Source organism: Cervus canadensis, chromosome 16 (genome assembly GCF_019320065.1).
Source record: "Cervus canadensis isolate Bull #8, Minnesota chromosome 16, ASM1932006v1, whole genome shotgun sequence".
Taxonomy (NCBI): Eukaryota; Metazoa; Chordata; class Mammalia; order Artiodactyla; family Cervidae; genus Cervus; species Cervus canadensis.
Window position 1 is genome coordinate 1734034 of NC_057401.1, and position 14158 is coordinate 1748191.

The following is a 14158-nucleotide window of genomic DNA, read 5'->3' on the forward strand; positions in this document are numbered from 1 at the left end:
AATGGTGAAGAATCCACCTGCAATGCAAGGGACCCAGGTTTGATCCCTGGGTCAGGAAGCTCCCCTGGAGAAGAGAATAGCTCTATCTACTCCAGTGTTCTTGCCTGGAGAATCCCATGAACAGAGGAGCCTGGTGGGGTCACAGAGGAGTCCGTGGGGTCACAAAGAGTTGGACATGACTGAGCATGATCACATTTAGTTGTCTGTGCCAGGTCTTGGTAGCAGCATGCAGGATTTTTTTTTTTTTTTTAATTGTGACACGCGGACCCTTAGTTGCAGTGTGCAAACTCAGTTCTCTGCCCTTGAGGCACCATCTGACTGCCTGCTTCCTCTCACAAGCTTTCCCTGAGTCCTCCAGCTTACCTACAGCCCTACCTCTCCTCTGAATGGCCAGGCCTCTTACAGTTCATCAGGCACAATTTAACACTTACTTTTGGCCTGTTCTGTCACCGCAGTTCATTGCATCTCTCTTAGTGTGATCTCCCCACCTTCCCTGAAAAAATGAAATGAGGTAATGTCTGTGGAAGGGTTTATAAATTCCCAGGCGTTGAGCAGTTGGAGAAGACTGTTTATAATTTATGGTCCTAAGCCTCTTGAGGGCAGAGACTCGGCCCTCTCTGGAGCCTCCTGTCCTGCTGGACGTTGAGTCTGAGCTCACTCTTGGTTTATCGGCTGATTAAGTCCGTCACAGTGGAAAAACCCTGAGAGGACCTGTCAGGCCTTGTCCTCTGCCAGTATCCGACTCAGCCAACCCTTTGCTGAGCAGAGAGGAAAAAGGCGTAAGCCCGGGTACTAAGGGGCGTGTTACTAGTCAGCAAAGCCCACATACGGATCATTTTTTTTTTTTGCACATAACCCCTTGGTGTTGTGCGATAATGGGGAGGAGGAGGGCGGGAACAGGGTGCCGCTAAAGCGCTTCAGGGGCAGAGAGGAGGGGGCAGATGGGGATAGCTCCCTCTATGTGCCTCTGCTGTGGGGGCTTCTAGAGTGAAGCCCAGACTCTTCAGCATCCCTTTGACTTCCTCTCTCCATACCTCTCCTCATGGAGACTTTTTGATCTAGACACACAGAATGACTTTCTACTCCTTAAGTCCTCTTGTCATTACCTGATGAACTCCTCCACATCCCTCAAACCCAACTAGTACATCTGTTTATGGTACGCTTTACCCACTTCTATTTCATGAAAGCAGAGACTGTCTTGTCCATTTTTATCACTGTCCCATCCCTGTGTACCATGCCCAGCAGCCAGCAGGTACTCAGTAACCAGTGTAAGAGACTCAGGGATCAGTGACCGGCAGAGGTCCTAGTGACCACACAGGCAGACCTGAAGGACATTCCAGGCATTCAACTCCCTGCCTATCTCTCTTCTTAGCCCCTCACTGATCCCTTAACACACAGGGGGAGTACTTCTGGCATAGTATGGTGGAAAGTTGGCAAAGACCTCCACTTGAGTCAAACAGCCCCCTGGCCCAGTCCCAGGGCTTTAACCGCATCTTCTCGTTCAGGCTAAGGAGAAAGAACCAGCCCATACTCATCTGTGGACTTGATTCCTCCTGGCACGTAAAACATTTTTATGCTGCTCACTAAGCTGTCCATGGGTTTACAGCCGTGGCTCCTCCACTCAGCACTTGCTTTTATTTATTTTTATGCTTGGATGCAGAGAGAGCACTTCTGCGACAAAGCACACACTGCATTTTGGCAACCTCCCCTCTCTCCTCCCCCTCCTCCCCCAACTTCTGCATTTAGGTGCATCTTCCATTTGAAACCAAATTTAAAATGTAATGGGTGTCCCTTGAGATTGCCAGATCTCCAGCCCACCCAGCACCTCCCTCTGCCTCTCTGTAGAGGTTCCTGACCCCTTTGATCTAGGATGGAAGGATGATCTATTGGTTTCAATTAAAATGGAGCAGATGGAAATGACCCCCTCTGTCCAGAGGATTTTTTTCAGAATTTTTTTAAAGATGCAAAAGACCTGTTTAAAAAAAGTTTTCATCACTCTTTTAAATACTCTAGTACCTCCTCCACCTCCACGCCGCCCATTGCTCACTCACCCTAAATAATGTATTTAAGAAGTGATGGTATAAAGGTTTATTTATGCAAGATGAGTAAGTTCTAGACATCTCTGTACAACACTGGGCCTATAGTTAACAATTTTGTGTTATGCATTTAAAAACCTGTTAAGTGGGTAGATCTCAGGTTAAGTGTTCTTACCACATTTGTTTTTTAAAGTGAGAGAAAGAGAAGGGTGGAAGGGAGGGAGGGAGGAAAGTTGGCCAAAGGGAAAAAGAAAGTGATGGGATTGGCAGAGTGAAAAGATCCCAGTAGCAAACATCAAGAGAACTGAATCTGTCTCCAGCTCTACCCTCAGAAATTCGCTGCTTGCTTATTTTCTTTGTGAGCCATTTTTCTCTGGGAAATCTCTGGTGGCCCAGATAGTAAAGATCCACCTGCAATGCAGGAGGCCCAGCTCTGATCCCCGGATCAGGAAGATCCCCTGGAGAAGGGAATGGCTATCCAATCTAGTATTCTTGCCTGGAGAGTCCCACAGACAGAGGAGCGTGGTGGGCTATGGTCCATGGGGTTGCAAAGAGCTGGACGTGATGGAGGGACCAGCACGTTCCCTTTCTAAGGCAGGGGTTTGTGTTTTAACTGGAGGAAAGTTTCTGTGCAGTGTTTACAGAGCTGTGCTGGTTTCTGCTGCACAACAGCGTGAACCCGTCGCGCACACACCACGTATACCCCTGCCTCCTGAGTCCCCTTCCCTCCTGCCATCACACCCCTCTCGGTCATCACAGAGCCCTGGACCGGGCCCCCTGTGCAGTATAGCAGCTGCCCACTGGCTTCCTAGTTTACACATGGTAGTATACATGTTTGTCAATGCTCCTTCCTCAGTTTGGCCCACCAAAGCTTAGCATAAGGTCAAGGGTCATTCTCAAGTGCACTTCCTGGCCCTGCTTTAGGCTAGGGCTTTGACCTGGGGTGGATGCTCTGCCGGTCTGAACCTCTGTTTCTCATCTGGAAAATGCAGGTGCTGCTACTCACCTGTCAGAGGGGTTGTGAAGATCCAGAGAGCATGTAAATAAAGCACTTAGCCTAGTGTGTGGGTGTTCCATTATTTATCAGGAAACCAGGGTGAGAAGCAGAGGACAGGCCTGCTTCTTGGGATGCATTTGGTTCCCTGGGTGTGGGGCTGGAGCTGGGGCCGGGCTACAGGGAGGCTTGTGGCTCAGTCCCAGGTGTGGAGCTGCCCCGGTGCCTTCCTCAGCAATGGCTCTGCAAGCCTGGAGGCCCCTCTAACCTTTGTCTCCGTGACCTTCCTTGTAGATGTGGGAAGAGGCCATCAGTCTGTGCAAGGAGTTGGCAGAACAGTATGAGATGGAAATCTTTGACTATGAGCTGCTGAGCCAGAACTTGGTAAGGAGTCTCCAGGGGGAGCCGACTGCCCTGGAGGTTGGGTGCTTGGGGCTTTGGCTGGGCAGAGAGGCTGGAGAGAGGGGGAGCCAAGGCAGGAGGCCATGTGGGGTTAAGATACCGGGAAAGGAACTGAAGTTGGGCCAAGCTGAGCCAAACTGTGCTGAGCATCTCCCTCCCAGCTGGGAATATTTCCAAAGGGAGGTCTTCTGGGAAAGCTCATCAGGCACAGTTTCTTGTATGGAGCGCTAAGTACCTGCCCGGTGCTGGGTTGTTGCCACTGGTGCACACCCCATAAGCACTGTGCTTCATTTGCTGTGAAATTCTCACAAATCACTAAACCAATTAGATAAAAAAGCAAATTCCTGCTTTCTGATTAACAGATAAATCACATTAAAGTGCTCCCCATCTGGCCATTCCCATTAGCTCCTCAAAGCTCGTGATTTGGCGGGGAAAGTGGGAAGTAGGGGGAAGCAGAGGCCCAGGCTGGCGGGGAGGTGGCCTGCGGGGCTGCTCTCCCCACATGGATGTCCTGGTGGCCTGAGACCCAGGACTCCAGGGCCCCATCTGAGCACATTTCGAGAGGTTAGTCAGTCCACCTCTTTCTAGGGAACTGTGAAATGAGAGTCAGAGTGCTAGAAAAGGATTGATAGCTTGTTCTGGTAGGGGGATGGGTATGGAATATAGTGTTCTCAGGTATGATGTCAACACACACACCACTTGCACCAAGAGTCTGCCTGAGTCTGCCCACATAGATGTCTGCAGGTATGGAGGTACACACACTTTCTAATGTATGCAGTACACATGCATACATACACACAGACACCTATAGTGCCTGAAATAGGAAATGGCAACCCACTCGAATATTGTTGCCCAGAGAATGCCATGGACAGAGAAATGTGGAGGGCTACAATCCATGGGAATTGCAGAAGAGTTGGATACAACTTAGCAACTAAAACAAACAAATAATCTGTACTAACAACTACATATTTCCTGTGTTACGGACTAGACCATCACCACCACCACCCATGCACATCCATGCATGCACACACACCCAGTATACATTCACGCACCCCCTAATGGACGTGTATGGCTGTGCACCAAGCCCACATCACACAGGTTCACATCCAGGGCCACACACATTTATCTTCCATGTTGTGTTCAGTGTGAAATGCTGTCATCTGCGAGCTGCACCATTCTATTTTACGTGCCCTGTCATGATTTCTCTGCAGTTAATAGTGATTGGAAGATGCCATTAGGTGTAAAGTAAAACACAAACTCTTTTCAAAGATGTTAAAATATAAAAGCGCGCACCTCTTGGAACTGGTGAAGTACGTTGGGTGTGCATACACAGGAAGAGATCCATATCCAGAAACACTTCCCCATCTATAGACCGCCCCAGACACACTCCCGGTGGGAGCAGAGTCACGATGCTGGAGGGGCTCTGAACAGCCGGCAGGGCTCAGTTCCCTACTTGCTGGATGCCCTGAGATACCACTTCTTTATCGGCAAAGCAGAGATACACTCCCTTGGGATTGTTATGAGGGTGATGCAAGTACGCGTGTTACTGTAGGTAGGATGATTAACAGGGTATCTGGTATATTGTAAACATATCACTATCATGATGACAGACACAGTTCCGTGAATATGCAAATATGTGCACTTGGCACATTTGTTCTGGTGTCATGATCACGTCTTAACCCCTCAGAGCTGAATGTGCCTTTGATACACATCTGTGTTGTTACAACCTATGACTTCTCTTCTTTCAGATCCAGCAGGCAAAATTCTATGAAAACATCATGAAAATCCTGAGACCGAAGCCAGACTACTTTGCTGTTGGGTACTACGGCCAGGGTTTCCCCTCGTTCCTCCGGGTAAGTCTGTGGGTGACGCGGACACAGGCCAGGGTCCCGGGGCCCTGGCCTCTCGGTTCACCCTGCTCTTTGAGGTTCTGCTTGAGCTCAGATCCTAACCCTCAGATCCCTAACCCTAACCCTCCGGTGTCCACGTGCTGTCCCCTTCCCCTGCATTTCCTCAGTCCCCCTCCATTAACAGCTCCTCAGCCACCCGCTGTGTTTCTCTACATACATGGCAGCCTTGGCTGTCCTGTGAGGCAGTGAGCACACCATCCCAGGGACGAGGTGCTTGGAGAGGCCGGAGGAGCTCTGCTACCCAGCGGGAACTGTATTGCACAAGTTCTCAGACCTTTTGGTCTCAGGGCCACTTTGCCTCTTAAAAATATGATCAAGGTCCCCAGAGAACTTCTGTATTTATACACTTTATCTATCTGCATTTATGACACCCAAAATTAAAACTGAGACAGTTTAAAAATGCAGTTGTCCCCTGGTACTTACCAGGAATTGGTTTTAAGACCCTGTGAAGAGAATAACACCTGAGGATCCTCAAGTCTTTTATATAAAATGGTGTAGTGTTTGCATACAATCTCCTAAATGGTTCAAATCACCTCTAGATTACTTACAATACTAAGTACAATGTAAATGCTTTGTAAATAGTTGCTAGAATGCAGCATACTCAAGTTTTGCTTTTTGGAAGTTTCTAGATTTTTTTTTTCAAATATTTTTGAATCATGATTGGTTGAATCCATGGAATAAGATCCTGAGGATATGAAAGGTTAACTGTTTAGTACTAGTTATGGAGGGTTCATCAAAAAAGCAAGAGAGTTCCAGAAAAACATCTATTTCTGCTTTATTGACTATGCCAAAGCCTTTGGCTGTGTGGATCACAATAAACGGTGGAAACTCCTGAAAGAGATGGGAATACCAGACCACCTGACCTGCCTCTTGAGAAACCTGTATGCAGGTCAGGAAGCAACAGTTAGAACTGGACATGGAACAACACACTGGTTCCAAATAGGAAAAGGAGTACATCAAGGCTGTATATTGTCACCCTGCTTATTTAACTTATATGCAGAGTACATCATGAGAAACACTGGGCTGGAGAAGCACAAGCTGGAATCAAGATTGCCAGGAGAAATATCAATAACCTCAGATATGCAGATGACACCACCCTTATGGCAGAAAGTGAACTAAAAAGCCTCTTGATGAAAGTGAAAGAGGAGAGAGAAAAAGTTGGCTTAAAGCTCAACATTCAGAAAACTAAGATCATGGCATCTGGTCCCATCACTTCATGGCAAATAGATGGGGAAACAGTGGAAAGAGTGTCAGACTTTATTTTTCTGGGCTCCAAAATCACTGCAGATGGTGACTGCAGCCATGAAATTAAAAGACGCTTACTCCTTGGAAGGAAAGTTATGACCAACCTAGATAGCATATTAAAAAGCAGGGAAGTTACTTTGTCAACAAAGGTCCATCTGGTCAAGGCTATGGTTTCTGCAGTGGTCATGTATGGATGTGACAGTTGGACTATAAAGAAAGCTGAGCACTGAAAAATTGATGCTTTTGAACTGTGGTGTTGGAGAAGACTCTTGAGAGTCCCTTGGACTGCAAGGAGATCCAACCAGTCCATCCTAAAGGAGATCAGTCCTGAGTGTTCATTGGAAGGACTGATGTTGAAGCTGAAACTCCAATACTTTGGCCACCTGATGTGAAGAGCTGACTCATTGAGAAGACCCTGATGCTGGGAAAGATTGAGGGCAGGAGGAGAAGGGGATGACAGAGAATGAGATGGTTGGATGGCATCACCGACTCAGTGGACATGGGTTTGGGTGAACTCTGGGTGTTGGTGATGGACAGGGAGGCCTGGCATGCTGCGGTTCATGGGATCGCAAAGAGTCGGACAAGACTGAGCAACTGAACTGAACTGAACTGATGGAGGGTTAACAGAATATGAAGGGTAAACAACTTATTTAAAAATAACAAGAATAAACCCATCCTGACTTGACTTGAAGTTGCTTCAGTCATGCCCAACTCTTTGCAACTCTATGGACTATAGTCCAGCAGGCTCCTGTCCATGGGATTTCCCAAGCAAGAATACTGGAATGGGTTGCCATTTCATTCTCCAGGGAATCTTTCCAACCCAGGAATCAAACCCAGGCATTGCAGGTGGATTCTTTACCAGCTGAGCCACAGGGAAGCCCAAGAAAACTGGGGTGGGTAGCCTATCCCTTCTCCAGTGGATCTTCCTGACCCAGGAATTGAACTGGGCTCTCCTGCATTGCAGGCAGATTCTTTACCAACTGAGTTATCAGTTGGAAGCCTGAAATGAGGATCCAGGTTTGGAAGCATTGATACAGGCATGACTTTGGACAGAAGAGCTTAGAGACCATTAGAGGCAGCACAGTGGCACAGATAGGGTCTAGAACAGGGTTTCTCAACCTCAACTGTATAGATATTTTAGACTAGATAATGCTCAGCTATGCATTGAAGGATTCTTGCCCACTAGGTCCCAGGATTGCTCCTCCTTGGAGTTGTGACAATCAAAACTGTTTCCAGACATAACCAGGATCCCTTAAGAGACAAATCACTGCCTGTTTAAAAAGTACTGGTCTAGAAGAAGCTTACGTATCAGGGAAGGATAAAGTGTGTTTCCATGAGGCCTGGTGATGAAGAACCCGCATGCTGGTCCCTTCCAGCCCACAGGTTCAGCCCATATGGTCCATTAAAGGCAGGAGGGAAACTCTGTGGCCATGTCAATGGGAGAGTGTGTGTGAAAGTGGAGTGAGGAATTGCCCTGGAGGCTGCACACAGGATGGTTTGAAGAAAATGTTCTCAGCATCCATGATCTCTTCTCCCTTTAGAACCAATCCTTTAAAAAAAAGTGGTGTGCCCAGCTAGAAGTGTGTGAGCTGAGGTTCCATCCTTTCCCTGGAGGGGAGACAGGGAGTGGAGAGATCTCTAGGCTGTCACCACAGCCCTGTGCTCCTGACCAGCCTCCCAGCTTGGCTTGAACCGTCTCCTAGCCTGGGCCCTGGGATCTCTGACAGATGTCCTTTCTCTGCAGAACAAAGTGTTCATCTACCGAGGGAAGGAGTATGAGCGAAGAGAAGATTTCCAGATGCAGCTGATGAGCCAGTTCCCCAACGCGGAGAAGATGAACACAACCTCAGCGCCTGGGGATGATGTGAAGAACGCCCCAGGCCAGTGTATCCTTAACAAATGCCCCTGCCAAGGGCTGGGCATGGGCAGCCCTGCCAGGAATTCAATCCACAGAGCCCTTTCCTAGAGCTGGGAACTGCTGCCAGAATCACTGCAGTGGTGCCAATTTCAGTGTCCAGTGCGGGATCCAAAAAGAACCCATCTCGGGAAACTGTAAATGTTGCGTTCATTGATAAATTCACTCACTCACTCATTCCTTCTTTCTTTGTGATGATTACCATCAAGCTCTGACTCTTCCAAGCATTTCCTTGTACAGGGAACCAGAAATTACACTCACAAAGTGGTCCTACCTTCAGGGAGCTTCCAGTCTAGCAAGTGAAAGACATTTACAGCATCATTAAATAGGTATTTGTAAAAATGTGATCAATGCTATAAGAAAGCCCTGCTGGTTACCATGATTGGGAGGGAAGGGAAGTCTTCTTTGAGGAAGGTGATGTTGAAGGTGGGTGATGAGGTGGGAAAATATCCTAGACAGAGGGAAGGAGCATCATATGCAAAGGCCCTGAGGTTCCAAGAACTGAAATGGTGCCACATTGCTCTTATAGAAAAATCAGAACTCCTGAACAAGCCTGCAAGGCTACCCTTCCTCTGGCCCCTGCCTGTGTCTCCAACGTCACTGCCCCCAACTTTTCCTTCCCTTTCTCATGCTTCTCTGCCCCACAGATCTTGTTTCTGCTCCTTAAACATGCCCAGCTTGTTCTTGCCTCTGTGCCTATGTGTTTTCTCTTCTCTTTGCTTGAGATGCCTTTCCCTCAGCTCCTTTCTCACCCATCAAATCCTAACTCAGGGTCACCTCCCAGAAGAGGCCTTCCTTGGTCACCGTATTGGAAGTCTTCAGTACTCTGCTGTCTCAACCCCTGTTTGTTTTTGTTTAGCAAACTGATCTCAATCTGTCATTATCTTTTGTGAGTTCAATTGTAAAACTACTTCATACATCGTAGTGTACATATGTCAACTGAATACCACGGAGAGAAAAAAAACAAGAAGGTGCAATCTGTTCATAGGGCGTATGCTGTGTGTGCTCAGAGGTGTCCAATTCTCTGTGACCCCAAAGACTGTAGCCCACCAGGTTCCTCTGTCCATAGAATTTTCCAGGCAAGAATACTAGAGTGGGTTGCCATTTCCTCCTCCAAAAGATCTTCCCAACCCAGGGATTGAACCCATGTCTCTTGCATCTCCCTGCACTGGCAGGCAGATTCTTTACCACTGTGCTACCTGGGAAGTCCAGGATATATATCAAGTTAACATTGAAAATACATTCCAATATACAGTAGGTGCAGACAAATGCTGTTTGATTCCACTTATACGAGGTACCTAGAATAGTCAAATTCATAGAGTCAAAAAGTATATTGGTAGATGCCAGGGCCAGGGAGTGGGGTTTGGGGAGGGGCGATGGGGACTTGGGCTTCCCCAGTGGCCCAATGGTAAAGAATCCACCGGCAATGCAGGAACCACAGGAGATGTGGGTTCAGTCTCTGGGTTGGGAAAATCCCCTGGAGGAGGGCATGGCAACCCACTATAGTATTCTTGCCTGGAGAATCCCATGGACAGAGGAGCCTGGTAGGTTGCAGTCCACAGGGTCACAGAGAGTCAGACATGACCGACGTGACAACACGCACACACGCATGCACAATGGGGACTTAGTGTTTAATGCAGGCAAGAGTTTCTGTTTAGGAAGGTGGAAGGTTCGGGAGGTGGGTGATGGTGAGAGTCGCACAGCAGTGTGAATGCACTTAGTGCCCCTGAGCTGCAGAGTTAAACATGGGTAAAATATCATGGTTTCATTATGTGACTTTTACCACAGTTGTTGCTCAGTTGCTCAGTCATGTCTGTCTCCGCGACCCCATGGACTGAGGCACTCCAGGCTTCCCTGTCCTTCACCATCTCCCAGAGTTAGCTCAAACTCATGTCCATTGAGTCAGTGGTGCCATCCAACCATCCTGCCCTCTGTCATCCCCTTCTCCTCCTGCCTTCAATCTTTCCCAGCATCAGGGTCTTTTCTACAATAAAAAGGATTAAAAAAAAAAAAGATAGAACTAGCACAGAAGCTCCAGGAAGGCAGAGACCCATGCTCTTGCTCACTGCAGTGATCCTCAAAGGAAGCTCTCAGAAAACATTTGCTGGTCAACAGAAAGAGAAAGAAAACAAGAGAGAGGGGAAAGGGAGGGGAGCTAGAGAAAGGAGGGAGGAGGGAGGTATGGAGGGAGCGCGCTGTCTGGGGCACACAGAAGGTCAAAGGGACAGGAGACGGTGCTAGTGCGGCTGGGGAGGTCTGGTGGGAGCAAGGCTCCAGTGCAGCAAAGCGTAATGTTCACCAGGTCAGGAGCTGATGCTCCAAGGGCTGCATGAACCTAGTCCAGCTCCCGTGTTGTGCCCCGTAGCCCAAATTAAGTTACAGCCTTTAAGATGGGGCTGACAGGTTGCACGGCTGGTCTGCTAAGTCTGCAGAACCTTAATGCAAACATTTTCCCCTCGGGTGATACATATTCATCTGTAACCTTTTCATTATGCGCGCCTGCCCTTCATGCCTGCTCTACCATGGTTATTTGCAGGAGGAAATGTAACCAGTGGCAAAGCTGACTGGTTACACATGTGAGTTTGGTTACAGGCGAGACATGGGATTAGTCTAAGGCCCTGCTATGTGGATGTCCTGGTACTGAACAACTATGTGGCCTTGTAACTCATGGTGGGAGGAGAAAGCGTGTGTTACTGGGCTGTGTCATCATACGCAGGTCTGATTCAGCTCCAAGAGTCAGGCGGAGAGGGAAAGGGCTGACATTTGCTCAATGTCCTCTTCATGCCATGCATAAGACTGAAGGTCTTGTAACTAGATTTTTCTAATCCCCATGTAGACTTCCCTGGTGATTCAGTGGTAAAAACAATCTGTCCACAGTGTAGGAGACTCATGTTTGATCCCTGGGTCTGGAATAGCCCCTGGAGAAGGAAATGGCAACCCACTCCAGGATTCTTGCCTGGAGAATCCCATGGACAGAGGAGCCTGGCGGGCTACAATCCATAGGGTCACAAAAGAATCAGACATGACTGAGTGACTAACAACAGTAACAATCCCAATAAAACTCTATTAGGTGGTTATTAATTGTCCCTATTTCATAGAGAAGTACATGAGGCAGAGAGGTAAGGTGGTTTGCCTAAGAGTACAAAACTAGTTAATGATGGAGTTGAGACTTGAACTCCAAGGTCTGCCTCAAAGTCTGCATTCTTTCTATAATGCCATCACTTTCATTTAAGATTAATGAACAGTGTTCTCTATTAACTATTTTAAAGTGATGGCATGCCAGGCATTTTCATTCATTGTTTAATTTTATCCTCATAATAATCCCATGAGTTGAGTATTCTTACTCTCTGTATTTTAAAAATAAGAAAAATGAGGCTCAAAAATGTAAACAGCTTGCACAAGGTCTCAGAAATTGATGGAACTAAGAGTTAACCCACGTCGGGTGTTTGCAAACTCTGAGCCCTTAATGCTCTGTTCTGTTGCCTTCCTGTGTTGCGTGACAAGCAGTTTGGAAAGGTAACAGATCCAGCGTCTTCTCACGTAGGTACCCGAGTAGGGGAAGACACTTGAAAGCAAAGGTCTCGTAGGTGAGTGTCTCCTGTTCCCCACTCACCCCTCTGCCATTTAACACATAGGGGGAGGGTGCAGCCGTGCAGCCTACTGGATGTGATTGGAGGGTAATGTCACTGGCTTCTTCAGGACAGGTTTGGGTTCTCCTCTAGGACCAAATAGCAGACGTGGCTTAGAACCTCCTTCAGTACAGAGTTTGGCAGACTTACTCTGAAGGGCCAGATGGGACACATTTTGGTCCCTGCCACAGCTGCTCACCTCTGTTGTGCTCGGGGCGCCCCATGGGTAGTCCATAAATGGATGGGTGTAGCTGTGTCCCAGTAAAACTTTATTTATGAACACTGAAATTTTAATTTAATATTGTTATCACATGTCACATAAGACTCTTTTTTTCAAATATTGAAACTATAAAAACTCTTCTTAGCTGGGAGCCATACAATAACAGGCAGTGAGCCGGATTTGACCAGAGGGCCATAGGTTGCCAACTCCTGCCCTAGACTTAATCCAGAAAGAATTCCCTCCCAGAGAAGGCTGTCTGCTGTAGAGCTTGAGATAGAAATTAGTCTTCCTGAGTATTATGTGACTTCTTCCAATAAGGCTTACTCGTTTGTACTAAGCGTTACTAGTTCCTGGCCTCTCCTCTCTCATTGTCTCTGCCTCTGTCTCTCTCTTGATCTCTCTCTTCCTCTGTCTTTCTCTCTGTCTCTTTCTGAGGGACTCTCATTGAATGTGGAAGTGCTCTTCAGCAGTAAAACAGTTACATCCCCGACATGTTAGTGTAGAGTGAGTTTACTGAGTGAGGGAGAATTGGATCTAACTTGGAATTACGTTTTGGCCATTTCTTTTCTGTGAAGGAGTCCCAGCGCCTGCATCAGGAAGCTCCCAGTCTGGCGGGGAGAGCACTCTAGGGAGGAGACAGCGAGCCGGAGAGACGAGAGTTCTGTGTTCAGATGCGATGCCGTGGAGGGTCAGGAAGGAAGGGGACACCTGGCTGAGGGTAGACTGAACTTCATGGTGGTATGGAGAAATAGTCTAAGCGAAGGGAACGGGATCACCTGTTGCATACTCAGAAATAATGGTGGGAAATGGGTTGGAATCCTATTGGAATATTTGAATAGTTCATATTCAAAAGTAGCATATTTGAATGCCAACAAGAGGAGTATGCGATTTCTTAATTGGCAGAAATGTCAGGCTCAAGGGAAGATTTTTCAAGTTAAGGTGGACATCAGGTAGAATAGAGGGAGGAGAACCTGGGCACCTGAAAACGAGAGGAAGGTAAGGAAGCCACGGAAGCTGGGAAGGGAAGTAAGGTTCGGGGTGGGACCGGTGATGACTGACCTTGTTTATTTGGTTTGCCACATTATTGACTGACAGTGAACAAAGGTCTAGAGCAGGCGTGGCAGAAGTCTGGCACACGCGGTAACTCTTCTGTAGCCTGTGCCCATGGCAGGCATCACTAATCAATCATGGAGCTCTTTCCCTCTGAGCTTGGACACGGCCTTATATTCCTGCCCCAGGCAGTTGCTCTCAGAGTGCTAGATGGCATGTATTCACCTGCCCTAAAGCAGGGCTTCTCAAACCGCAGCATGCGTGTGCATCACCTGAGGATCCTACAAAATGCAGACTGGGACTCATTAGATCTTAGGTGGGCCCTGGGAGTCACCGGCTCTAACAAGCCGTCAGGCAAGGGCGATGCTGCTGCTCAGCGGGGAGCCCCAACTATAGGCAACGAACCCTGAGCTTAGGGTTACAGACCCAAATACAGACTGTTGCTCTGTGCTCACAAGCTGTGTGACCTTCACCATGTTGTTCAGCTTCTTTGACCTTGATGTCCTTTTCTCTGGAAAGCATAATTTACGTTAACAGCACTGGTTAATGGAACCAGAGAGATGAAAGGAGACCAAGGGGAGACATTCTCTGCAATCAGTCAAGACCTATAAATGCATTAGGCGTTACTCTTGTTCATGATAATAGTATAGCAAAGATTCAGTTCAGTTCAATCACTCAGTCGTGTCCGACTCTTTGTGACCCCGTGGACTGTAGCCTACGAGGCTCCTCCATCCATGGGACTTTCCAGGCAATAGTA

The 14158-nt window shown here is 47.7% G+C and overlaps 1 protein-coding gene across 1 annotated transcript in view; it reads left to right on the top strand.

The window, feature by feature from the left end:
• DOCK2 (dedicator of cytokinesis 2) overlaps positions 1 to 14158 on the top strand; it is a 468222-nt gene that overhangs the window by 426926 nt on the left and 27138 nt on the right. Inside the window, 3 exon segments of the mRNA XM_043488772.1 lie at positions 3325 to 3414; positions 5181 to 5285; positions 8332 to 8473. Coding sequence (XP_043344707.1) covers positions 3325 to 3414; positions 5181 to 5285; positions 8332 to 8473 — 337 coding nt within the window.